This window comes from Eschrichtius robustus, chromosome 2 (assembly GCF_028021215.1).
Source record: "Eschrichtius robustus isolate mEscRob2 chromosome 2, mEscRob2.pri, whole genome shotgun sequence".
Lineage (NCBI taxonomy): Eukaryota > Metazoa > Chordata > Mammalia > Artiodactyla > Eschrichtiidae > Eschrichtius > Eschrichtius robustus.
The window spans coordinates 26,697,511-26,725,163 of record NC_090825.1 but is presented as its reverse complement, the minus strand read 5'-3'; the positions used below and the strand labels follow the sequence as shown (position 1 = coordinate 26,725,163).

General features: G+C 36.2%; 1 protein-coding gene across 3 annotated transcripts in view; it reads left to right on the top strand.

The window, feature by feature from the left end:
• ZFR (zinc finger RNA binding protein) overlaps nucleotides 1-27,653 on the top strand; it is a 78,242-nt gene that overhangs the window by 22,407 nt on the left and 28,182 nt on the right. For all 3 annotated transcript variants that reach the window (XM_068535201.1, XM_068535200.1, XM_068535202.1), the window contains 11 exons: nucleotides 1,288-1,506; nucleotides 7,557-7,804; nucleotides 9,977-10,168; nucleotides 10,685-10,976; nucleotides 12,861-13,054; nucleotides 14,757-14,876; nucleotides 16,066-16,211; nucleotides 20,541-20,703; nucleotides 22,119-22,324; nucleotides 23,082-23,232; nucleotides 25,579-25,720. In XM_068535201.1, the coding sequence (XP_068391302.1) occupies nucleotides 1,288-1,506; nucleotides 7,557-7,804; nucleotides 9,977-10,168; nucleotides 10,685-10,976; nucleotides 12,861-13,054; nucleotides 14,757-14,876; nucleotides 16,066-16,211; nucleotides 20,541-20,703; nucleotides 22,119-22,324; nucleotides 23,082-23,232; nucleotides 25,579-25,720 (2,073 nt within the window). The remainder of the gene's footprint in view (nucleotides 1-1,287; nucleotides 1,507-7,556; nucleotides 7,805-9,976; nucleotides 10,169-10,684; nucleotides 10,977-12,860; nucleotides 13,055-14,756; nucleotides 14,877-16,065; nucleotides 16,212-20,540; nucleotides 20,704-22,118; nucleotides 22,325-23,081; nucleotides 23,233-25,578; nucleotides 25,721-27,653) is intronic.

Here is a 27,653-nt window from a genome sequence, read left to right as displayed (position 1 = left end):
AGGCTCAGTAGTTGTGGCACACAGGCTTAGTTGCTTCGCAGCATGTGGGATCTTCCCAGACCAGGGCTCAAACCCATGTACCCTACATTAGCAGGTGGATTCTTAACCACTGTGCTGCCAGGGAAGTCCTGACTCTGATCTTTCTAGGGTACTTTTAGTTCTAAGATTGATTTTATGAGTCCCTTAAAAGTAGTTTAAAAATATTTTGCATTATAATGACCCTGACTTTTCTTATCGTCTCTTTTCTAATGATTTGTGGGTACAGTGAACTATAATGAACTTCCTGATTAGTTACCAAGGTTAAGATAGGTTGTGCTTAAGAGTACTGAAGTAATCTAAGAGTAAGAAGACCTTGGTGTAGTCTGAACTCTGACATTGACCATGTGACTTCTGTAAATCATTTAGCTCCTGGACATCAGGGTTTTTTGGTAAAATGTTGTACTCATCTATATGTTGCGTGGATCAAATTTCATACTATGTGTAGGAAAAGTTTTATAAACTCTTAAGTGCTATTTATTTCAAGTACCTTTACTTAACTAGGCATGAAGTGAGTTTGGCCCCTGATATTTGGGCCTTTCTCAGAAAATTACATTTGTATGCTTTACTGATCATTAATAAGGGATTAATTATTAATTTAATGATAATCAGTCTCATAAGATTCTTAAAGTATACATTTGTTTTAATATGTTCGAGGGCAGTGGAAAGTTTAGCAGAGACATTAATGGTAGCCATTTAAGAACAGCTGCACTCATGCTATTGACATTTGAAGAATTAAGTCAGTAGCACCTTGTGGGTTGTAATTAGATTGAAGTTCACTATGGATAAATCAGTAAAATGCCATGAATAGTATATGTACAAGTTCCATGTAATTAAACATTGAAAACTTCACTGTGACTTAAGTTATTCTTTGAGTCTCTCTCTATGCTGTTCCCAGTATTAAGCATAACTCTCAAGTAGACTGACTAGCCCAAATACACACACACACACATAACCCTTTTCTAAAAACTTTGTTTATTGCTATCATGTTTTAAATAGTGCTGGTGTTTTAGTTAGTGGCAAATTTTGACAAATGTCATTTTGGAAATATGTAAAAAGCATATGTGGAGGGATAGTAAATTTATACAGATGCTATATTTTATTAAGTTGGTAATAAGAATTTTATCAAGAAGAAATTGCTAACATAAAATTTGCAGTTAATGATGTTTACGTTTTTTTTTTCTAGGATATTGGTGCAGTAACTATAGTGGTTCACCCTTCTAATTTTCTGATGTCTCTTTCCCAATTTAGCCCCTAAAGCAGGTTATAGCCAAGGTGCAACTCAGTATACACAAGCCCAGCAAACTCGACAAGTGACAGCCATAAAACCAGCCACACCAAGTCCAGCTACCACTACTTTCTCCATTTATCCTGTATCCTCCACCGTACAGCCAGTAGCAGCTGCAGCTACTGTGGTGCCGTCCTATACCCAGAGTGCTACTTATAGTACCACGGCAGTTACTTATTCTGGTAAGGCTGATAAACTGTGTTTAAATGAGTAAGCAAATTAAAAAGAGACTCACTAAGAAACTATCTTGACTTTCTGTGGAATGATCTTACTCCCAGTAGCAAGAATTGAATTAATGATAGGCGTTAATACAAATATATGTGTGTAATGTGACAAATGAACCATAATCGAAGTTGTAAGGTTTTTTGTTTGTTTGTTTGTTTTTTATTAATTAGAGAAAATAACACCTAGTATTCTACAGGGTCATTTCCTGTCTGACTTTTCCAAATGAATTTGAAAGTTCAAAGTTAACTTCAGGAAGTACCACTGACAGATTCTTTATATTGTTTTTTTCAGCTCTCAAGGAGCTATATCTTCATACTTATCCTCAAGAATAAGTAACCTTGAAAATATTGGGGGCCTTTATAAACATCCATAAGATGATGGTTATATAACACATCTCTTGGAAGGACAGAGTAGATTTATTTTCCTTAAATAATCATATATTTTCCCTGGAGAAGAATAATTACTAAAACCTTCTTGCTGTGCCCACTGCTCTTCCTAATTTCCAGCTGACGTACTTTGTAGTATTGCAGTGATGAAAGTCACACATGGCTTTTTTGAAGACACTTAGCCTTGTACTACTGTATGGTTTGTTGTTGTTTTGCATTTTATTTATTCCTTAATATGCTGTCTTGTTCCATTGAGGATTTAAGGTGACATAGGCCGTTGCATTTCTTACCTCTTCATGTTTTTGTAGTAGCCTAGCTACTGAATTTCTAAACTATTTTTTTATTTTTTAGAGATTTTTTTTATCTCTTACCCTATGTCAAATCCTGTGCTTGGTGCTAGGGATAGAAATCAGGCAGGCATGATGTATTTGGGATCAACAGTTCATTGTGGCTGGAATACAGGATACATGGGGTAACTATCAGGAGACAAGGCTGGAAATGTCAGTGCGGAAAGTTTTGTAGGGTCTGCTGCGGTGTCTGTCTTTATCTTGTGGGCAGACAGGGTGCCAAACAGGAGATATCAAGAAGGGGAGCAATGGGAACAGATTTGTAAGTTAAGTAAGACAGCCATGTGGAAATGAACTGGCCTGAGGAGATGTTGTTATTCAGGATTGCCCAGATACAACTTTTCTGCCTGTCTCTGATTAGCTAGTTATAACTGTAAATGGAGTTATTTCAATGAAATCTGTTTGGACTCTAAAAAAAAAAATCCACATTAGCTTTAACAAAATAAGGAATATGATAGTACCCTTTCCTATTCCTTGTTTCTCTCTTACCTGTGCTCCTTCTCCCTTTATCTTTTCTCTGTCTCAGTGTTTGTCTCTCTCAGTTGCTTAAATATACCTTACACAGAATGAAGATGATTATTTTTGTTTACTGCTTTATTATATAAGTAATCATTTTAAACCTTGAAAGTATGGATTAAAAAAGGAGGTAAAATTAAATTACTAGACATCTACCCCTAGACACTAATTACCATTAGCATTTTAGTGCATGTCTTTCTAGACTTTCTTCCATGGGAATATGCATATATAAACATCATGGTTTCTTTATAAAAATGAATTTGTTTTATATCTACTGTAGTGTAAACTCCTTTCCTCATTGTGAATGTCCTTTCTAAGTATAGAGATATACCATTCCTTGGATTCATGTTTTTTCCCCAATTTTAGAAAATTTTAATTCTGCAGAAAAGTGGAAAAATATTACAGTACAACAAATGCCTGTACAACATTTACCTAGACTCACCAAGTATTATTTTGTCACATTTGCTTTATCTCGCCTCTCTTTAAACATATTTTCAAATGGTTCAGCAGTGTTTTATAAGTTGCAGACAACATGGTGCTTTGTCTAGAATTCTTCCACATGTATTTCCTAAGAATAGGGGCATTCTTTTATATAGCCACAATTCAGATAAGGAATTGGACGTGGATATTATCTAATAAATTTTCTCCAGTTGTCCACAAATGTCTTTTATGGCTGGGCTTTCTCTGTGGTTAATGTATTTGTGTTTGTGCTTTGTTTTAAATTTAGGGTCCAGTCAAGGATTATGGGTTGTATTTGGTTGTTAGTTTCAGTTTCCTTTAATGTAGAATAACCCCTATTTTTATCTTGTCTCTCATGACCTTGATGTTTTTGAAGAGTTCAGACCAGTTGTCTTGTAGAATATCCCACAATCTAGATTTACCTGCTTTCTTTATGTTTAGATTCTGGCAGCTTTTTAGTTAGTTAAACTACCTATGTGAGCATTACATTTCAGCACATCAGGTGCACAAAATAATTAATGTCAATTTATTCCTTATTGATGGTGCCAAGTATAATCACTGATTAAAGTGGTGACTACCAGATCTTTCCATTGTAAAGATACCTTTTTCCATTTTATAATTAACCAAGTAATCTGTGGGCCTATTACTCAACTACCTTCCTCTCTAAGGTGTTAGATCCTATGAAAATCTCAGTAACTGAATCAGATTCTCCAATGGTGAATGCAAAATCCTTTTACTAAGAATCGATGTAAAAGGATTTGGATTCTTAGACATTCTTCCCTAAAGAAGAGTCCCCTCACCCCTTCTTTTTTAGTATTACTGTGGGCTCCTTTTTTATTCAGTGTAGTATCCATTGCTTTCATTTTTCTTTCTGAGGCACACAGTGTCCCAAATTTGGCCAGTGGGATCCTTTTCAAACCAGCTCTGAGTCTTTTGAACTTGGCATCATTTGTCTTTGAGCACTTCTTTCCTTTCTGGCACAGTAAGATGTTATTCTGCCTGATTCACCATTGTATCCCTAGCATCCAGCATAGCATTTGACATAGGGTAAGAGATTAAAAAACCTCTGAGAAATAAAAAAATATTTTTAAAATTCAGCAGCTAGGCTTCTAACAGCCAAGATGCAACAAAACATCGAGAGATAAGAACTGAAATTGCCCATATCACCCTAAATCCTGCGCAGAACAAGACAGTGTATTAAGGAATAAATAAAATGCAAAACAACAACAAACTTTGAGCCTTTCCTGCCCTAGACTCACAATTAGCCATGTCACAAAGGAGCCTTGGTTTCTGTATGGCATTGGTATTTAGAAACCAAGATCTATGCTTAGAAAAACATAGTTTTTAATGACTAATACTGTCTTATTGTATGCACGTACCACATTTTAAAGGTTCTTTTTGGGGACATTTAGTTTCATATTAAGGAAAAACTAGAAATGACACTAGGTAAACTAATCCTTTTATGTAAAGATTTGTGTGTTTGCCAGTTGTTTCCCTAGGATAAATTCCTAGATTTGGAACTGTTACATCAGAGTATACACTTTTTAAAGAACATGTGATACACAATGTGAAATTGCCATCCAGAGAGATCATTATTAGGGCTTCTGAATTCTGTATCTGCAGTTTTATATCAGCTACAACTTAAGTCAGCTATTCTTTTTATCTCATTAAAAATGAGTTCTAGAGTATTGGTACCTACTGAATGATGACTTGTAGTATGATGCATTTACTGTTGAAATGATAGTTTTTGTTTCTGATACCATACCTTTAAAAATTATATTTTAACTGCTATAATTATGCAACTTTCTTTCTAATTGACAAGTATTTATAATAAAGGTGCTTTTTAAGTGAAACTGTTTTAGCATTTCCAAATTGAGCTTTTACTTAATTTAGAGACACATCCTTATATTTATTTTCCCATAGTGCTTTATAAGAAATGTACATTTGTTTCCTAGCAGTTATAGGAGATTTAAAGGTGTTCCTTAGCAGAATTCCAGAACCTTCAGCCTACCTTTCAGTTTATGCTTTGATTTTTTTTAAAGAAAGCTAAGTAGTAAGCTATAACTAAGCTTACCTTTTTATTAGTTTTAGACTACATGTGTACAAATGAAGGAGGTTATTTTGTAAATATTATGCTTAACCTAGTGATTTTTGTTAGGTAACACAGAGGACCTTACAATCTCTTAGCCTTAGTTTTTTCATCTCTAAAGTAAGTATAGTAACACCTGCAATACCTAACTTATAGTTCTAGTCTGAGACTTCACTGTGTCTGGAACACTGCCTCCCATTGTGTGGATTCTCAATTTTAAACCTAGGGAATTCCCTGGCGTTTCCAATGGTTAGTACTCGGCACTCTCACTGCTGTAGGCCTGGGTCCCTGGTTGGGGAACTAAGATCCCGCAAGCCGTGAGGTGCTGCCAAAGGAACAAAAAAAACCCTAGAAGTCCTGGTCATCCAGCATTGTAGGATGCTGCTGCCCTTATTCTCCTTTTTATTTTCTTGATACATAATTTCATGAAGTTATATTTTAAGTGGCATGTTTACAGTTCCTTACACACAACTAGTCATTTGGAAATTTTCTATTAATAAAGATTTCATATAAAAATTATGGTCCTAACCAGTAATAATCCACAAGTAGCTTTGTTATTTTAAAAATTAGACAATTTTATGGTGTTGTTTAAAGAGCGAAATTTAAACTGTACATGTTTCTGACTATAAATGTGGAAGTATTTGGCTGTGAGCTTAATTATATTCTTTTATCAGAAGCTTCAGTAGTAGAGTCCACTGGTAGGACTGACAAGTAAAGAATTTATTGATTTATAGAATTTTTCTTTTAACCAATTATACCAAGTGTTTTCTAATTTTTAAAACTGATCGTATGCTTATTATTGATGTTTACCTGCTTCTTCCTACTTTCATTTTTAGGTGTTTTCTTCCATTACCACATTTTCTTTCTTTGTATCTTCATAAGCATTTATATAATTTAATAACCTGACATAAAATCTACAAAGGCTTTTCATAGAAGTTGCCCAACTACTTCCTCTCTCTCTCTCTCTCTCTCTCGATCTGTCCAGTTTCAGATTCCTATGATTCTGATTTCGCATGCATCTTAAGCTTCACCTTTCCAATTCTTATTTTCTCCCTTGTGTGTGTAAGATATGTTGGAGTCAATGTGTCATAAGTCTTTACTCCTCAGTATAGCAGCCTGCATTTGAGATACCAAAAAGTTCAGTATTCCTGAAGTAGTTCTCCTGTGCCATCATGGCAACTAGGAATCTCTCTCTTGAGCCTTAACTCTTGGCCCACTCATTTCCACTTTAGGGGAAGGGATGATAATTAGGGAGTCCAACAAATTTCCAGAGATCTTAGTTTAGGAAGCAGTAGGTTTTCCAGTTTTGAGATAGGGTTATAAATAAAATCATCAACTTTGTCACATGTAAAGCTTTTATAGATTTTTACATCTATAAATCATAACATAAACAGCATGTATATATTATATCAATAACTAGTCTAATGTGTTATTCATCAAAGACTTTGAACAATGGAAATGGATAGAATCCATACATGTAACCAGAATATTCAGTGCTTTTTCACCTTTTGGAAGATGGGAACCAGTGTATTTGGTTCTTTATTTCAAAATCTTTTATTTGTTGTCTTAGATGTTCATCTGAACTCTGACTCCATATTATGGACTTCTGCTAAGCTTTGCCTCTCCAAACCAGCTTCTATCAGCTCCTTGCTTTTATTGGTTGCACAACCCATCAGTCAATCACTGGGATTCAGAATCTTGGTGTCATCTTTGTGTGTTTTCCTCTTCTTTCACATATCTTATCCTCTAAGCCGCCAAGCATGTAAAATCTTACTTTCATGACTTTCTTTTTTTTTCCTTTCTAGTATCCTAGTTCAGACTCTTCCTCAAATCCAGCACTTGCCAAATTATTCAGAGGAATTCTGCTTGGGGAAATACTAATAACAGGTTCCATAACCACATAAGTTTTTCAAGCCTGTCACTTCCCTCCAACGGAACTATAAGCCTTCTTGAAAGCAGTGACCAAATCTTATTCATACTTCATATCTCTGTAACACCTGGCACATATTGCATAAATACTATGTTGGTTGACTTACATTAAAAGGAAGATAAGTGAGATTTTTTTCCCCAGGTTTTGTGAGATATACTTTATTTGTAAATATGCACATGTAAACCTACCTTTAGCAGCATTTATTGTATTTAAATTCATAGCATTTATCTTGGCCTTTTATAATTACGTAACATAACCTTTGTTTGATTTTCTCTGTAAGGTACATCTTATTCAGGTTACGAAGCAGCCGTGTATTCAGCTGCGTCCTCCTACTACCAACAGCAGCAGCAGCAGCAGAAGCAGGCGGCGGCGGCGGCAGCAGCAGCTGCTGCAACAGCTGCTTGGACAGGGACCACCTTCACTAAAAAAGCACCATTCCAAAATAAACAACTGAAACCAAAACAGCCTCCCAAACCACCCCAGATTCACTACTGTGATGTTTGTAAGATCAGCTGTGCTGGACCACAGGTACTTATGTTGTATGCTTTACCATGAGTCTTCAGTGGTTGGGTTTTTTGTTTTTTGTTTCTTTCCTGTTGCTAAACTTAAAATAAGTGATTTAGGGAAGAGTCTGTTTATAAAATCTAGTGAGTTCAGCTCCCTTCCCAACTTTGTTAATACTTTATTTAAGAGTATCTAGTTTTCGTATAAAAATTTGATAAGCAGTTTGGCAGACAAAAGGCATAGTATTTGAAAAGACCAGATTTTGACTCTTTAGTAGTTTCTTCCAGTTACATCCACTCCCACCCTTGCCCAACCTGTGTACCTTCTTTTTAATTTACTAGATTAGTTCTGCCTACTTTTTAAAACAGAATTTGTAGGGTATTTTCAGTTACCAGCATTCGCTGAGTTACACCAAATTAGGGAATATTTTAATGTATGTGGCTAGTAACATAAAACCTTTTTTCCTATTTTCAGTATGATAGGAAACAGGTTCATTGTGATTACTTGGTTGGGGGAGAGGAGACAGATGGGGAATGTTTGCAGCAACCCAAGATTAAACCTGAACGGGAACAAGAATGTTGGTTTTAGGATTTGAGGAGTATATCTTACTCAGTAGTGACTGTTCTAAAGGGAATGATGCTATGAGTGGCTAAATGCAAACCATAAGAGACTTGTTGAATATGTGGTACCATATAAAAGGATAGAACGTGGCTCTAGGGTGATAGGTTAATTGCAGCATTTAGAATGAGTATATATATAAGGCTGACCATTGATTTGGGGGAGCTGGATGGTTACACAAGAACAGGCCAAGGGTACTTCTACAAGTCAGAGGCCGTGCCATAAGGGGTTAATGAACCTTAGAGAAAAATACCATCGAGGTGGTGAGTTAGGGTGAGTTAGAGTCTAGTGCAGACATAAGGAGGGAGAATAAGTTGGTTCAGATACAAGGGGCCATGGTTCCAGTCCTGTCTCTGCAACTAACTTGTGGCCCTGGGCAAGTTGGAGACCTTAACTTCTTTGGGCTTTTGTTTCCTCGCTTCTGTAATACGGACTTGTCCTAAATAATTGAGGTTCAAACTGCTTCACGGAGCCACTTTAGACTGCCGCAGATAGTGAGAGGAGAATCAGATGGCTAGGTCTTACGCCTTCCTCTCTTGTTTCAAAAACAGTAACTTTCCTTACTTGTGCACAAGATTTCATTTTGAAGGAGGATTCTCTTGTTTAAAATTTAGAAAATTGTTGTTTTAGTTAATCTCCGAAGTCTCATCAAGCTCTGAGATTCTATGCTGTATATATAATTTTACGCTAGTCATATGTCTGTATTAAAACAATTTTTAAAATAATATAGGAAAGAGTAACTGTCTGGCCCCGCTCAAGAAAAAAACAAACTACCCAGCAGTCCTTATTGACCTCCTCTCATTTTAATAAAGCTACCTTCTTCAGTCATCTGCATTGAAGACAATTTTTTTTTTTAATGGTTTTTTGTTTTGTTTTGTTTTGTTTGGCTGCATTGGGTCTTTGTTGCTGCGCGCCGGCTTTTCTCTAGTTGCGGCGAGCGGGGGCTACTCTTGGTTGCAGTGCGTGGGCTTCTCATTGTGGTAGCTTGTCATTGCAGAGCACAGGCTCTAGGCGCGTGGGGTTCAGTAGTTGCGGCTCGTGGGCTCTAGAGCGCAAGCTCATTAGTTGTGGCGCACGGGCTTAGTTGCTCTGCAGCATGTGGGATCTTCCTGGACCAGGGCTCGAACCCATGTCCCCTGCATTGGCAGGTGGATTCTTAACCACTGCGCCACCAGGGAAGCCCTGAAGACAATTTTTAATATATAATTTCACTATTTTCATGGCTAGTATTACAATAATACTATTTTTCCTTCGAAAGAGATAAAATTTTGCCTGTTAAATATTTTAAATGTGCTTTTGTTCAGGGTGGCATGGATTCTAACACAGATTCTATGTGAAAATGCATTCTGTGTTTGAAAAAGAAATAAAGTGTTAGGTAAATGTATTCTTGGAAAACAAGGTACAGAGAACCACAGATATATCATGTATGTAGGGAAACCACATGCTCTTGTTCAGTTGTGTTTGAAAATGTGTAGTGCTGATTTTTTAATGAGTATTAGAGGTTTGAGAATTGAATAATTTCAAATGATGTAGATAGAAAATTAGTGAAGCAAAATTTATTCCTTTTGTTTGAAACAGACTTACAAAGAACATTTAGAAGGGCAGAAACATAAAAAAAAAGAAGCCGCATTGAAAGCCTCACAGAATACCAGCAGCAGCAACAACTCTACTCGTGGGACTCAAAATCAGCTACGTTGTGAGCTCTGCGATGTGTCTTGTACAGGAGCAGATGCATATGCTGCCCACATTCGTGGTGCTAAGCATCAGAAAGTAGGTGTTTTTTTCCCACACACCCTTATGTCTTACTCTGTTTTCTTTTCCTTTTCAGTGCGGGGCTTAAAGTAAAGGTGGCTTCAAAATTTGAAAACTTTGAGTACACTATACACCCTGCTTACATGTATATAAAGGTGACATCAAATACTCTTTGCTTAAGGAAAGAAAGACTGGAGACCTTTCTTCTTTAAATTGAACTGGATCGTTTTTTTCCACCAACTGGAAATTGAGTCATGTGATTGTTTTCTGCCTTTTGTCATGCTTACGACTAGGTTGGTAAGCATGTGGCCAAGTCATTTCCTTACCTGGTGGTAGATGGAATATGTATCCATATCTGCTTCACGGAGATTATTTTGAAAGTAATAAGTTTTTATCTAAAAATGTATAACAAAAAATACAACAAAGAAAAATATAGTTAAGATTTTCATTTTATAGTGTCTTTTAGACAAACTTTTTAAAAAAAATTTACATTCTCTGAGTTTCCTGACAAATAAATATGCTTTTATTTTGTAGGTGGTTAAATTACACACAAAACTTGGCAAACCCATTCCTTCAACAGAACCAAACGTTGTTAGCCAAGCTACTTCTTCAACAGCCGTGTCTGCTTCAAAACCAACTGCCTCTCCTTCAAGCATTGCAGCAAGCAATTGTACTGTGAATACTTCATCAATTGCAACTTCTTCAGTGAAAGGTCTTACAACTACAGGAAACTCGTCTCTTAATAGCACAGCCAACACTAAAGTATCAGCAGTGCCTGCAAATATGGCTGCCAAGAAAACATCTACACCCAAAATAAACTTTGTTGGCAAGTACTGAAGATTCTCTGTGTTCCCTCTAACTCAAAGTGATGTTTCTCCTCCATTCCAGGACTAACCCTTCTACTTTTGCTGTTGTATCAGTCTTCTCCTCCTTTCCTGGGACCTTATTCAATCACATATCTGTATTTTTTTTCTTGAAATTTTTTCAGTTCCCTCCCTTTTCTTCAGCCAACAGGTATACCTGTGTCTTTCATAATCTTAAAAAAAAATATGTATATATTTTCCCATTTCTCAGGCTGCTAACCTAATTCTTATTTTCTCTACTTACTATCCAGTCCTCAGTCTCTTACAGTGTTTCGACTCTATGCTTTTCTGAAACTGCTTTCAGGAGTCACCAAAGACCTACTTGCCTGATTGATTGAGTGGCCAGTTTTCTGTTTCATGCTGTTGACCTCTCTAACATTTGACACAGTTGACTGCTATACCTTAAAGCTTAAGATATGTTTCTGTCTCTCTATTCCATGTCCACTCACCTCTTCCTCAGGTATCTTTATTGGTTCTCCTGCCTTCATGTTCATTAACTGGTGGTGTTCCTAAGATTCTGATTTTGGCCCTCATTTCACTTACCTAGTATTCATGAGTGGTCTCATCTATTCCACTGTGTATGGAGTGAGTTTAAAATCAGTTGGGCCAATTCAAAACCCCCACCTGAGTTCTAGAGCCATATTTTAGGTATTTCCTGGTCACGATCTGTATGGTTCTGTTGATGCCTACTAGTGTCTCAATCTAACTTTTTATCTCGTCACAAGAGTACCGTGAAATAATCTCATAAAACTGCTGCTTTTTCACATGGAGAACTTCACTGACATGATTTCTTTTTATTTATTGCCTCCAGTTTATCTAGTCCTTTTGTTTCTGTCACTACAGTATTTCTCCAAAAAGTGTCATTTCTTCTTCACAGCCACTGCCTTGTTTTTAGGCCTTCAAAGTCTCTTCCTCAGAGCGTTGTCTCTTACTGCATCCAGTTTCTCCAACACTTTTGTCAAAGTCATATAAGTATCAAATTGTGTTAGTCTGTTATTTAAAAATTTTCTGTGGCTTTCCGCTTGCATGTAGGGAAAAACTCTGTATTCCTTAATTATGTCATCCAAGGCTCTTCACAGTTTGACCCCTGTCTCATATCATCACCTCTATCTCGGTAGTAATTCATATTGAATTACTGAGTCTTCTTTGAATTTACCATAGTCTTTTTAACTCCATGTTTTTGTGCTTTTCTTGTACATGCTACTCTTTCTGTTTAGACATCATTCTCTTTTTTTCTGCCTGACAGTTCATACTCATTGCTCTTCTTTCAAAGCCCAGCTCAAGTGTCACACCCTTGGTAAAGCCATTCTTAACTGGGTCAGTTTAAAGGGTTGTGGCTCCTTTCCTTTACATTCCCACAATACCCTGTTAATACTTACAACAGCACTTGCCACATGGTACTCTAATGACTTGTATATTCCCTTAAACTGTTGGCACCTCAAAGACAGCCACGCTGTCTTATTCTTATATTACTAGAACTTAGAACAGTGCCCCGTTCCTTGGCAAAGGGATATAAGCACGATTTAGGCTTAGACTCTACCATTTCAGGTACTTGCTATTTACTTTTCGGTACTTGATCCCATAAGAGCCATGGTGGGGACAGAGAGCACCATTGGATATTGGGACGTAGAGAAGGGGAAAGAAAATTCAGACATGTATTTAATTAATAAGATAAAAAAGCCAAGTGGTTTACATGGCTCTGCAAACTTCTGACCTGCTCTGCGTCAGGCAGGAGTTTGACAATTGTTAGAAAAGATCAGAACTTTATCTGAAGTTCTTGTTGTATCAGGTCATACATTATACAAAAAGAAAATTTAAATCACTATAATTCTTTTATGCTCTTCTAGGTGGTAATAAGCTGCAATCAACAGGAAATAAAACAGAAGACTTAAAAGGAACCGAATGTGTTAAAAGCACTCCTGTCACTGCTGTACAGATCCCGGAAGTAAAGCCAGACACAGTGTCAGAACCAGTCACACCTGCGTCCCTTGCTGCTTTGCAGAGTGATGTGCAGCCGGTGGGCCATGATTATGTGGAGGAGGTATTGATTTGAGAATACTAGTGCTGTGAGATCAGATAAAGGGAAGACGTGTGTCATTGTTACAAGCATGCTTTACGTGTAAAATTAAATTATATTCAATTGTATTTTAGGTTTAGATTACGTAAAAAGGAATATCAAAGGCATCTTCGTTGAAGGTTTTTTTTTTTTTTTAAGCTTGCCTAAGTGACATCACAATTTTTTTGTTAACTTCTCTCTTTCCCTGCTGACAGCCATCACTGTGGTGTGAAGTAACTTTCCATCTACTTGGCCGGCATTCTTTTAATATAACCCTTCTACTGTTCTTCTGAACATAAAAAGTAATAAAAATTGTGAGCAGCAGAAATGACAAAGACAGCAAATATTTCCTTGAACAGTCAGTTTCATGTGTAAAATTAAGGTTGCTGATGTAACAGATACTGTTTATTTGATTTCTCAAGCTGATGAGAAAACTATTCCTGTTTTACAGACAAAGTAACTCAATAAATGGAGGATGAGGGAACGTCAGAGGGGCTTGATAAATATTTGCTGTTAGCAGAAAGACTAACATACAGTGGTGTAGCCCTACTCTTTACTTTTGCTGTATTGTAGAACAATTATAGAGAACAAGTTCTCTGAGCTTCAGTGTCTACATCTATAAAATTTGGTTATCTGCCAGCAAAGTTATGAAGCTTAGATGAAATAAAGTACCTAGCACAGTGCCTAGCCTACAGTATATTTTTAGCAAATATTTATTTGTTCCTTCATCCTTTTCCGCATCAAGAAAAATTACATATTGAGTTCTTTGTTTACGGGGTGGAAAACTGGGCTATGCAGTTTGAAAGTAGTTCACATACAATTTTAATTTAAAGTTATAGCTCTTGGGAATTCCGTGGCGGTCCAGTGATTAAGGCTCCATGCTTCCACTGCAGGGGGCATGGGTTTGATCCCTGGTTGGGGAACTAAGATTCCACAGTGCCGTGCATAGCGTGGCCAAAAAAAAAAAAAGGACATTTAAAGGTTAATAAACTTCTTTAAAAATTAATTAATTAATTAAAGTTACAGCTCTTAAAAGAGTAAGACTTGGTTGTCTAAAAAAAAAAAAAAAAAAAATACAGCCAGAACAGCTTAATTGCCAGTGATGTTGGGTAAAGTAATCTTAAACTTCAGAGAATTGAGTTCAGAACCAATTTTTAAAACTTGCACCATTTGAACTTAGAATTCACTGTAGACTTTTTAATAACATTCTAGCCTACTTGTCTTCCTAACTGGTTGTGCGGTTAGAAAAAAATTGATACTGGTTTTCCATAAAGTTACATGTATAAAGTCTTGGGCTTTATAGAAATAAATGTGAATAATGCCTTTCATCATCTTTATCTCCATTTCCAAGAACAATACCTGGCCAGTAGCAAGTATTGAGTAAATATTTATTATAGAATTTAAGGTATCTAACTGCATTTAAATCTAAATGTTTACATATAGACAAAAGTATTAAAAGTTAATTACAAGAGCCAAATACATGCTAACACGTCTTGCATGCTACAGTTAAAAATTCTACCTTTAGTTCATTTCTGTAGATTATCCTTTTTAAAAAGTATAGACATTGCCCCGTTTTTTTGTCACTTCAAATTCTAAAAGTTATTTACAACCCATGAGGGTTTATAATTGAAATCTTCAACTGTAACATTCCTGTTGGTGATTCTTGAATTTTTTTTTCCACATCAAGGTACGAAATGATGAAGGAAAAGTAATTCGATTCCATTGCAAATTGTGCGAGTGCAGCTTTAATGATCCCAATGCTAAGGAGATGCACTTAAAAGGGCGAAGACACAGACTTCAATATAAAGTGAGTAAAATTTCAGCTATTTTCTCTTTTTATATGGCTTGGAACATTCTAGATGCAAAAACAAGGCCTCTAAATATAACTCACTAAGTCCATGAACTCCCACTCCAGAATTGGCATGTAATGTCTCACACAGAGTCAGATGTTTAGTTTTTATTGACTAGTTTGTTATACTTAGGAAAAAACGATACCATATTTCATTACTTGTAGTGGCAAAATAAAGCTATAACATTATTTGGATCAAGTAATCATGTAAAGATAATTGCATCACAGGAAGTGTTTGAAAGAAGTGTTGGGTCTCCATTCTTTTCCTTTATCTTGGCAGAATTCCCACTAAAATGAATTATGAGATGAGAAATTCTTCATTGAAAACACTTCAAGTGATAAGTTAAATCTAAATAATGTATTTAACGTTTTTAATTAGGTTGGACTAATGCACTAGATTCATGTTTTCTAAACACAGAAGTGAAAGTTAAAAATAATCTGTTAAAGGACAATACATTTATATGAAAAGAAACTTTTTAACCCCACACTCAGGTATCTAGAATCATTTACTTACAAACAAAGGAAAATTAATATCCATCAGTCTTCTAAGGATTTCTTTTATTGGTTAGCACTAAGTTATGTACGTTTTACGTACTAAATGTATAACTTTAAACTTGAACAACTAAGAATTTTGGGGGTGGGAAGGAAAAAAGAATGTTTATGAATGTATTCTGAATTTTTCCTCTGATTCAACTTATTTTACTGCATTTACTGTTTTTTTTTTTAAATTTATTTATTTATTTATTTTTGGCTGTGTTGGGTCTTCGTTTCTGTGAGGGCTTTCTCTAGTTGCGGCAAGCGGGGGCCACTCTTCATCATGGTGCGCAGGCCTCTCACTGTCGTGGCCTCTCTTATTGTGGAGCACATGCTTCAGACGCGCAGGCTCAGTAGTTGTGGCTCATGGGCCTAGTTGCTCCACGGCATGTGGGAATCTTCCCAGACCAGGGCTCGAACCCGTGTCCCCTGCATTAGCAGGCAGATTCTCAACCACTGCACCACCAGGGAAGCCCGCATTTACTCTTATAATAGGAAATTTGCAAACGAAAGCCCCTATGATGAAAGACTATGTGGCATTTTATGATTTAAAGATACGTGTAGATTGTTGGAGGGGTTGCTGGTTTTTCAAATATCTTGTCTATATTAACAGAAAAAAGTAAATCCAGATCTGCAAGTAGAAGTAAAACCCAGTATTCGAGCAAGAAAGATTCAAGAAGAGAAAATGAGGAAGCAAATGCAGAAAGAGGAGTATTGGCGAAGAAGAGAAGAAGAGGAACGCTGGAGAATGGAAATGAGGTAGTATCTTTAACTTTTAATAGCACGATAAGTGGTTTAGCCTTTCTAAAAAAACTTAGCTATTCTGAGTATGTGACATCCATTCAGAGCAATCCAGATTTATTTAATGTACTTTTTTTTAGATTTATTTATTATTTTATTTATTTACTTTATTTATTTTTGGCTTCGTCAGGTCTTAGTTGTGGCACACGGGATCTTCGTTGAGGCATGCGGGATCTTCGTTTTGGTGTGTGGGATCTTCATTGTGGCTCACGGGCTTCTCTCTAGTTGTGGTGTGTGGGTTTTCTCTTCTCTAGTTGTGACACACAGGCTCCAGGGCACACGGGCTCTGTAGTTGTGGCGCGTGGGTTCCAGAGCGTGTGGGCTCTGTAGTTTGCGGCACACCAGGCTCTCTAGTTGAGGCACGCGAGCTCAGTAGTTGAGGCGTGTGAGCTCAGTAGTTGTGGTGTGCAGGCTTAGTTGCCTGGCGGCATGTGGGATCTTAGTTCCCTGACCAGGGATCGAACCTGCGTACCCTGCATTGTAAGGCGGATTCTTTACCACTGGACCGCCAGGGGAGTCCCTATTTAATATACTTTTAGTTTTCACTTCTCTGGAAGATCTTAGGTCTAGGAGAGAAATGCATTAAAACTAAGTTATTGGCTATTCTAATATTTGACTGTGTCCTTGGTATTAGGAATTATGTTGGAAATGGTATCTTATATATATTTAAATACACAAAGAAATAGTTTAATACTACAAATAAATGCTTCAGTTTAAAACAAGCAAAATAGAACATTTGGTTACATGATAAAAATATCCGGAATATCAGATTTAGTAGCTTCTAGACATTAATAATGTGTGGGTTTTGGGGTTTTTTTGGTTTTTTTGTTTTTTTTTTTTTAAATTTATTTTTATTTATTTATTTATTTATGGCTGTGTTGGGTCTTCGTTTCTGTGCAAGGGCTTTCTCTAGTTGCGGCAAGCGGGGGCCACTCTTCATCGCGGTGCGCGGGCCTCTCACTATCGCGGCCTCTCTTGTTGCGGAGCACAGGCTCCAGACGCGCAGGCTCAGTAGTTGTGGCTCACGGGCCTAGTTGCTCCGCAGCATGTGGGATCTTCCCAGACCAGGGCTCGAACCCGTGTCCCCTGCATTGGCAGGCAGACTCTCAACCACTGCGCCACCAGGGAAGCCCTGTTTTGTTTTTGTTTCTCAGGAAACGTCTATTATAAAAACTTTAGAGGCTACAGGGAAGGAGAAATGAGAAACGTGTTCAAGAGATATGTAAATGTTTAGTTTTATTGATATAATTGGCATATCTTTAAATCATACAATTCACTGGTTTTTATTATATTCGCAGAGTTGTGCAGTCATTACCACAGTCAATTTTAGAACATTTTCATGACCTGCAAAAGAAACCACAAACCCATTAGCAGTCAATCCTTATCCTCCCCCCCACCCCCACCCCCACCCCGCCAACTCCTCCCTCTACCCCTAGGCAACCACTAATAATAGATTCACCTATTCTGGAGATTTCATATAAATGGAATCATAAAATATGTTGTCTTTTGTGTCTGGCTACTTTCACTTAGCATAATATTTTCAGGGTTCATGCATGTTATAGCATATATCAGTACTTCTTTTTTATAGATGAATAATATTCCATTACGTGTATGTATCACATTTTGTTTATTCATCAGTTGATGGACATTTGTGTCATCTCCACTTTTGGGCTATCATGAATACTGCTGCTATGAGGATTTGTGTACAAGTTTTAAAATATAATTAAGATAAATATAAACAGGAGTGTAATGTATCTGTATTTTATAACCTGCTTTTTTTCATTTACATACCAACTCTTTTAAAAAGTAAGCTAGAATTATTTTTTCTTATTTTCCATGGCTACATAGTATTATCTTGTGCAGATGTAAAATTTTCCTTATAGCCAATTACATATTGTTAGATATTTAGGTTTTTTACAGTATTTCCCCATTATAATTACACATTGACCATCCTTGAGGCTATATTATTGCATAAATCATGATTAGTTGCTAATAATAAAGTCCCAGAAATGAAAATGTTTGACTGCAGATACGCATACTTTTTGCCTGTACTAGATAGTTTAACTTACTGGTTCTCAAACTTTTTGGTCTCAGGACCTTTTAGACTCAATAATTACAAAACTCCAAAAAGAGCTCTTGTGTATATGGGTTATAGCTGTCAACATTTATTGTATTAGAAATGAAAACTGAGAAGTTTAAATATTTATGAATTAATTTTAAAAGGACTTTGTTTGTTAAAATGTAGTTAAATATTGATAATTATAGTATTAGATCGACCATATTTATTAATATAATATGGTGCATAAATATAATATGCTAACTATAAAATGACTATATTTCTCCCCCAGAATAATGAGAATGACATTGTTTTATATTTTTTCAGATCTCTTTAATGTCTAGCTTAAGGTAGCCTGATTTTCCTATCTACTTCTTTGCTCAACAGGTTGTGATAACACATTTTGCCTCTGGATAACTCCACTGTACACTCGTAAGAGAATGAGAATGGAGAAGGCAAATGTCTTGTTATTATTATGAAAGTAATTTTGATGTCATGGATCCCCCTGAAGGTGTCTCAGGAACCACCTAGGGTCCCTGGACCACACTTTGAGAACTGCTTCTGTAACTTATTAAAATCTCTGCCAATGAGAGAGTGAAACATAAAAGCCAGTTTTGTTTCAACTTTAATTGTTTGTATTGGAGGCAAATTAAATTTTTATTTCATGCTTAACCACTTACATTTCTTCTGTGGTGAATTGCCTGTTTATTTGTTTAACTTACCTGTTGTTGATTTGTAGACACTTCTTATATTATAGCTATTAACCCATTATTAACATGTTACCTTTAAATAATCTTTGTTGTTATGTATGTATCGATTTTTATTTAGGTATCTAAATCTATTCTTCTTCTTCTTTATGAAGTTTCTGCCTTTGTAATGCACTGGAAATTTTTCTCTATACCTAGATTACGCAATTACTTCCTCTTTTATTGTTATATCAGATATTTATTAAGCGCTTACAGTTTGCCAGGAAGTAGCACATAGTGTGTTAGACACCAAGTATGAATTGGTAAACAATGGATAAAGGTCCCTGCCCTTATTTAACTTAAACATCTTTAGTAATAACAAAGTATTCAGTACTGGAATGAACATGGTTTTCCAGAGCCTTCAAGCTCAAGACCTAAATAACATAGAAGTATGGTTCTTCCTGTCCTTAGTTGGATGACCTAAAAAGCACTGCTTATTCCCGACTGAAGAAATTGGTGGTTTCTGCAGTGCTACTTGAGAAACATACTTCTTTCTTATGTTTTGTGTTAAACAAATTTGTCTAGTAAAAACTTAATTGTTACAAAAATTTGCTATAAAGACAGGACTACCTTGGGAGTTGCTGGTATCCTAGTGTGAAGCTGAAAGCAAAGATAGAACTGAGAAGGAGAGAGTCACATGGTAAAAAAGAAATTAGATTCTGAAAATGTTGACTATTAAAGCAGAGGCTACACACTAGTTGCCCACAGTCCAAGTTCAGTCCATGGGTGTTTTATTTGGTACACATGGTATTTTTTGGATACCAACATGAACCAACACTTAAAGAGCATGAGATTTCACAAAAATCCTGATGACCTTGGGATTACCATCTGTATTCCCTTATGGCAATAATTAATAGCTGTGCTGTGGCTCAGAGCATGTGCTTTCTTCTTCACCATAGTTCCTGTCACCCTTAATATGTCCCCAAAAGGGAAACACGATGTGAGTTGCCGTTTATCTCAGTTGTTTTTCCTCACTGTAGAGAAGTGTCTTTGTCTCTCTGCCTGTATCAGTTGAGGAAATTAAAGGTAGTCTTCAGAAGTTCTCTCTTAGAAAAAAATAGGAGAGAGCACATTTCTTTGGAGACATGAAGAAAATTTCTGAATGTATGCTTTGAGTCTTTCACTCACACACATTGTTGGTCTGGCCACATTAGGTAGGCATTTAAGTTTACAGTCTCCTGTAAAGAGGGAGAGGTTAGAAGGAACTCTGAGGTTTCTGGTGCTTGTGCTTTCAACCCTGTCTTCAGGCTGTGAAATTTTGTTTTGCTTTTATCTTTGTTTACTTATTTTCTCTTTTCACTGGGATTCACTTCCATTTACTGCTAGTTAAAGCAAATAAAGGTAATCACATACAGTAGGAGAAAAGAGAGATGTAAGCTAGACTGATTTGGGGTATTTTTTAAATTGCTTTTTATATCATTATTGATGTAAATTCTTGGGTTGTATTTTTCTTACAGACTTATAGTATCATTCTCTATGTTTCAGACGTTATGAAGAGGACATGTACTGGAGAAGAATGGAGGAAGAACAACATCATTGGGATGATCGCCGCCGAATGCCTGATGGAGGCTATCCTCATGGTCCCCCAGGCCCACTAGGCCTTCTGGGAGTCCGACCAGGCATGCCTCCTCAGCCACAGGGGCCGGCAGTGAGTGTCCACTTTGTTTACATAGGGAGTAAAAGTGTAAGACTGGCTCAGCATTGAAAGATAACAGTTTGGGGAGCTAATTTTTTTTTTTTTTAATATAAATTTATTTATTTTTGGTTGCTTTGGGTCTTCGTTGCTGCTCGCAGGCTTTCTCTAGTTGTGTCGAGCAGGGACTACTCTTTGTTGCGGTGCACGGGCTTCTCATTGTCATGGCTTCTCTTGCGGTGCGCGGGCTCTAGGCGCGCAGCCTTCAGTAGTTGCAGCATGCGGGCTCTAGAGCGCAGGCTCAGTAGTTGTGGCGCACGGGCTTAGTTGCTCCGTGGCATGTGGGCTCTTCCCGGACCAGGGCTCGAACCCCTGTCCCCTGCATTGGCAGGTGGATTCTTAACCACTGCGCCACCAGGGAAGTCCCGGGGAGCTAATTTTTAGACTTAATAATATCCAAATCTCAATATAAGTTTTTCATCTGATTTAGAATTTTCCCTCCTTTTATTACAGGTTCTCAACTCGTGTCCTTATATATGAGGACTTCGTAGAATTTCCATGCATCTTTCTTACTTTCAGTATAAGCTAAGGGAGCAGAGCTTCTTTTGCCAACTCTTCTTTCACATAAGAGATTTTCTTGCCCTTGTTCTTTAGATTGTCAAGAACAACTAATTTTGAAAGCAGTTGCTTTGCTTTCAGAATTATTCTTATCTTCCCATTACCAGTGGTTTAGAGTCTTTTTTCCTTTTTCAAATCATGAAAAAAAAAACCCTACCACTACTTCTAAATTAAGTGCAGGATAAGGGGTAAGTAAATGGTCCAAGATGAGCACACAGTGGATGTATTAGGAGAACTGTAGGCAAGAGCTGCATCTTGAGAGTTTGTGTTCTGTGGAAGCTAGATAAAAGAAGACATACCTGGGTTATGAGGAATATTTCATGTAAGTTCAGACTACAGAAAACAAGATGTTTTTATTCTTTGTTCTGTTTTCTAGAGGGCACTTAGAAGGAAACAGCAACAAATTCCTGCTCTTTAAACTATTCTTTCTCATTTGTCTTTCCATAGAATATGTATTTGTGAAACTTGTTTTATTAAAAGCAAAACATTTCAGAGTCACTGGTTATTAAAGTTGAGTAGAAAGTATTTTTATAACCTTAGATGGTGTGTATTGTAATTTTACTTGTTTTGAGGCAAAGCACGTGTACATACGTAGTTACATACTCATTCTTGATAGTGTAACTTTCCATAGTTTACATGTTTGTTTTTACTGAAATGGAAAAAAGGGAGAAGATAGCTTTAAATGGACATTTTGCATAATTGACTTTCTTATTGAAAAGATTTGAAAACATATGTATAGTTGAAAAATAATAATTTACTTTTGCTTGGGAAGCATCTTTTTTTAATGAAGTTATCTTTTTTGTCTTCTCCAGCCCTTACGTCGTCCTGACTCATCTGATGATCGTTATGTAATGACAAAACATGCAACCATTTATCCAACTGAAGAGGAATTACAGGCAGTTCAGAAAATTGTTTCTATCACTGAACGTGCTTTAAAACTTGTTTCAGACAGCTTGTCTGAACATGAGAAGAGCAAGAGCAAAGAGGGAGATGATAAGAAAGAGGGAGGTAAAGACAGGTGTGTTTTCAGAGTTTTTTACTTTTGTTTACTTTTGGTTTCCCTTATGTGGGCTTCTTATACTTGAAATAAAAGTTACAAAGACTGAAAATTCTCTGTTGTCAGTCTACATGTGTTATGCTTGTGTTAGATATTTAATGTATTCAGCTGTTTTTTGCTGAAATGAAAAATAACAATTTCGTACAGTCTCCAACCTTGTAATTTTACTCATTTTATTTAAATTTATATAAAACCTATTTCAAGTCTGTTTTCAAAGCAGCCTTTATAGTTTTCAATTGCATTTAGCTGCTATTCAGTTTTTATTTATTTGTTGCATCTGTTTACTCTTTGTTTTAGCAGCTTCTTTTTCCTTAACACATTGACCCATAAGTGTGAATAAGCTCAACCTTTAGCAACATCTTTCATACCAAGTTTGCATTATGATCTATAACTTCTCATTTTCCCCTTACCATTTGGAAATACCTTTGTATATATTGAACATGACTTTTATTCTAATTTGTAAAGTGAGACACAGAAAAGTGTTAATGGCCTTTGCTTTGCAGTTGTCCGTGTGAGAACTTAGCTCTTGATTTATTAATTTATCCATATTTCTTATCTAAGTGAAGGATACTTCTAAAAATATTGAATGTTTTTATACTGTAGTTGATTGAGAATTTTAATGGTGTAAAAGTTACTTCATTTACTATTGTGTGTTGAGAGATTATCGTGGTTCTGGTTGAGAAGGGAAATGTGATAATATAACTTGATTTCACTGCAGAGCTTTAAAAGGAGTTTTGCGAGTGGGAGTATTGGCAAAAGGATTACTTCTCCGAGGAGATAGAAATGTCAACCTTGTTTTGCTGTGCTCAGAGAAACCTTCAAAGACATTATTAAGCCGTATTGCAGAAAACCTACCCAAGCAGCTTGCTGTAAGTATTATGGAAATGTTCATTTTTACCCCTTGTCTGGTTCAAAAGTTTTTGGCAGGACTAACTGTGCTTCAGCTTAATCTTAAGCCAGCCTTTAAAGTTTTGGCTTGACTTTCCAAATTGAATTTTTTGCTTGATTGTACAAATTGGTAGAACTGTTTTCTTCTTTGTCTTTTTAGGTTTTATAGTGCTCCTCTGGCATGAAGCCATCTTGCTAATTTATTTTAAAATATAAAGTTGCAGCACATGTCCTCTTCCTGTTCTTTCCTCCAAGAGTTGAATCATTAAGAGATAAGACTTTAGGGGAAAAATGGGGTTTTTTTGTTTTGTTTTGTTTTGTTTTTTAAACAAAGCCCATGTATGTATAGCAAGCTTAAATTTTTAGAATTCATGAACTTCTTGCCTATTTAGTTGAATACATGTTTTTAATAAAGTATAGTAACTAAAATAGAGACTCTTTCTGATTTGAATTTTCCCAGTTTTATTATGATTACTTTCAGTTTTCTACACGTTATAATCATAGGTATTACCTCTCACCGTCTCTCTTCAGCAAATTGTGGCAATGCACAATTAATGGAATATCCCCTTTTGGTCCTACAAAAACAAAACTTTTTTAAGTTTGAATTTTTAAAATTTTTATATAGTATCTTTGTCAGAATCGCAGACTGGGCTTTAAAATAAAGATTTCTTGAATGATTTAATGTATAAAACTTATTTAGGTATTTGAAATCCAAGAATTGACATTTCATTGGTAATATGTATTCCACAGTAATGTCAGAATAAATAGTACCAGACCACAGCAGAGCAACCGATACCAAAAGGGATAGTGAAGCATGCTATTAAACTTGAGCTCTGACGACTGTGGCACTTACTGTTGTTTGCTTTATATTACCATTGTTCCAGATGTGAAGTTTCTCATTGTGGATTAGTCTTTTTTAAGTATTAGGAGCCAGGAGAATTGTAATTGTGTGTCTACTTGTTACCCTCTGTTGAGGCTGCTAGAGCAGTGAAGGGGAGGAGACTCAGAAGAGGTTTGAGGACTTTGAAAAAATTATATAATTTGCAAGAAACATCTTGATCCTAAATTGTGGTGTTTAGTAAATCTACAAAGCAGGGGGGCTTCCCTGGTGGCACGGTGGTTAAGAATCCGCCTGCCAGTACAGGGGACATGGGTTCGAGCCCTGGTCCGGGAAGATCCCACATGCTGCAGAGCAACTAAGCCTGTGCGCCACAACTACTGAGCCTGCGCTCTAGAGTCCGCGAGCCACAGCTACTGAGCCCGCATGTTGCAACTACTGAAGCCCACGTGCCTGGAGCCCATGCTCTGCAGCAAGAGAAGCCACAGCAGTGTGAAGCCCGCACACCACAAGGAAGAATAGCCCCCACTCGCAGCAACTAGAGAAAGCCCGCGCGCAGCAATGAAGACCCAACACAGCCCAAAAAAACTACAAAGCAGAAAATACTGTATCCTAACTAAATAATTAACAGTTACACTAAAAGCAGCATACTCTTTCCAAATCATTCTACGTACTTATTGTACAAGTGGATAAGCAAGAGAAATAGAATTTATTATCGTCATCATCATTCTTATAGTTAACGTTTATATAATTCTTACTATGTACCAGGCACTGTTTTAAGTGGTTTACATAGTTAATTCATTTATTCTTCCAACAATCCTATAGGTTAGATAAAATTACTGTCCCCATTTTATAAAAACAGGTAAAGGGGAGTTAAATAATTTGCCCATCTTCTTATTATTAGTAAAGTAGCAGAGCTAGGATTTGAACCTAGATACTATGCTGTAAACACTCCATGTAATTTCTGTTGAGTCTTCATTTGTTCATATATACTGAGACTTATTTCATGTGTACTGAATTGCAGTGAATCCTGGTTTTTCTTTTGTTGATCAGGACTTTCTGCTCCCTGACAAGGTACACTGGGAATGTTTGAATTATGGCTCCCGTTAGTTTCAGATATCTATTTTAGTCTCATTCATATTCTGCAAGTACTTAACTACCCAAGATGCTATTAGGAAGGTACGGTAATAAATAGGGCAGTGTTTCTTTTATCCAAGAACTCATCATCTAGGAGAGACATACACACATACAAATAACTCATATGATACAAGTAATGGTAAATATTAGTTCAACAAAATTCTAAAAGGAAAGAGGAGCAAGAGATTTATAATATTTGCACGTATTGCAAGGCTTCTTGGGGGGAGTAGTATATGATCTAGTCCTTATAAAATGGTTAAGGCAGTGAGAAAATGAAAGAGCCATAGTGCAACTGCTTTGTTTGATAATGTTAAAAGGTCCATCTAATTTCCTGTGCTCTTCATTTACATAGGTTATAAGTCCTGAGAAGTATGACATAAAATGTGCAGTTTCTGAAGCGGCAATAATTTTGAACTCATGTGTGGAACCCAAAATGCAAGTCACTATCACCCTGACGTCTCCAATTATTCGAGAAGAGAACATGAGGGAAGGAGGTTGGAAAGCCATTAAACATTCTACTTTTTATTAACTTTTTTTTTCCCCATTTACCTACTCTTTAAGATGGCATTAAGCCCTAGAAGGCAACATGCTGGCATTACATATGAATTTGATAGATTTGACTTATATAGCAACCAGTTTTGCTTAAGATCATTTCCCAGATCTTTTATTAATGTCTTTTTAGCAATGTACTTTTATATAAAACACTCATGGTATTATTGATTTTCTTGATTTTTTTTTTCTTTTCTTGCTAACCTCAGATTTCTGGAAAAAAAAAAAAAGTTCAAAATTATTCTTACCAGCATAGTTGACCCATGAACAAATTAAAGAAATGGTGCTAGTGAGGGGCCACAAATTTAAGTTCTGTTAAGTTCTTGTTCTTGTCTTACAAAAAGACAAGAGAGTTCCATAAATAAAATTGGTTAAATATTCATAACACAGTTTAAGAGGCATTGTTATATATGTAATCATGGATTTGGCTTGTCCTGAGGTAAATATTTCTGGTTCTCTGAGGTTGCTCTTTGGTTTGAAGCGTTTTCATAAATGCAGAGCATCCTAATGCACGTAGATTTGGGCATCTGACCCCACTATTATACTAGAGATATTGAAAACTAAACGGTGTTGGCATAGTTAGTGAGTTATAGCACAATTCAGGGTTTTTAAACTTACTTTACAATTGTAGAATATGAAATCCTGCTGGTGCCAGCAATGTTGCTTTAGGGACTATTCTGTAACATTTTCAAAGCTTCAAAAGCTTTTAAGCCAAAAAGCATGGTCAGTGTCTGCCGTATGTTGGTTCTGTTGTTTTATGGGTCAGATAAAATTTACTTTGTTTCCTTTCATGTTGTTTTTGTACATTTTAATTTGTTGATATGGAGTTATAGTCTACACTAATATTTCTTTGTGATACAGATAGAGGAGAAAAGAATACTTAAAATTAATTTGTCTAATAGCATAAGTAGGCTCTCAATTACTGTCCCTTTAAATTTGTTTTCTTACAGCAAAGCAATTTTTTTTAAGGCACTGGGCTTTCCACAACCCAGGAAAAGACCATTTTTACTAAAAAATGGGATCATTGGGAGACATGTCTAACTTTGCGTACATTATATATACACCATATATCAGGACTTGTATGTTGTGTAAGCTTTGCATCTTAAAAATAAATGGGGTTTGTGTAGAGGATCTTTTATATGAGCATGAGTTCCCACTAAAGGTCTGGCCGTGAATATTGCTGGAAAAACAGTTCCTGAGTCAATCTGGTCAATTCATATGCAGCATATGACTCTTAGGAGTTGAAAAAGAAATTTTCGAGATTATGTTATAAATAATAGTTGCTGTATTTCATATGAAATTATACTCATATAACCATTTAACTTTATTTCAGAGCACATCTTGTCCAGTTATACTTAGGCTTACTTAAATTTGTGCAGTATCAAGTAATTTTATTTTGTTGCAAAAGTCTAAAGTTAATAGTATCATATTTGTAGTAGTCTTTAATAACCTATCCCTTCTAAAGGAAACAAAATTATATTTTTGTCTGACCCAGACTTGAGTTATTGTTCTGAATTTCATAAATATTATGGTGAGAGAAATGGTCAGTCCAAAATTGAAAGATTTTACTTCAAGACACTGAGCTGAAAAGTTGGATGTGCAAAAAGTGTAGAAACATTGATAGTGTTCTTTGCTGCAGATAACTGCAGTAAATCATGTCTTTAGCTTCATTATGAAGATTGCTGCAGAGTAACGGTATGTATTCTCTCTCACTGCAGCTCTGAATGCTCTGTGTCTTAAAATCATTTAAAGCCTATAGCTTGCTTTGGGGAGTTAGTACAGGGGTAAGGAAGGCTTTGCCGGAAGAGCACTTGTAAATCATGAGACTGGCGACTTGCGCATAGTTGTGGTAGCCTCTTAATGCGTAATGGTCCTGTT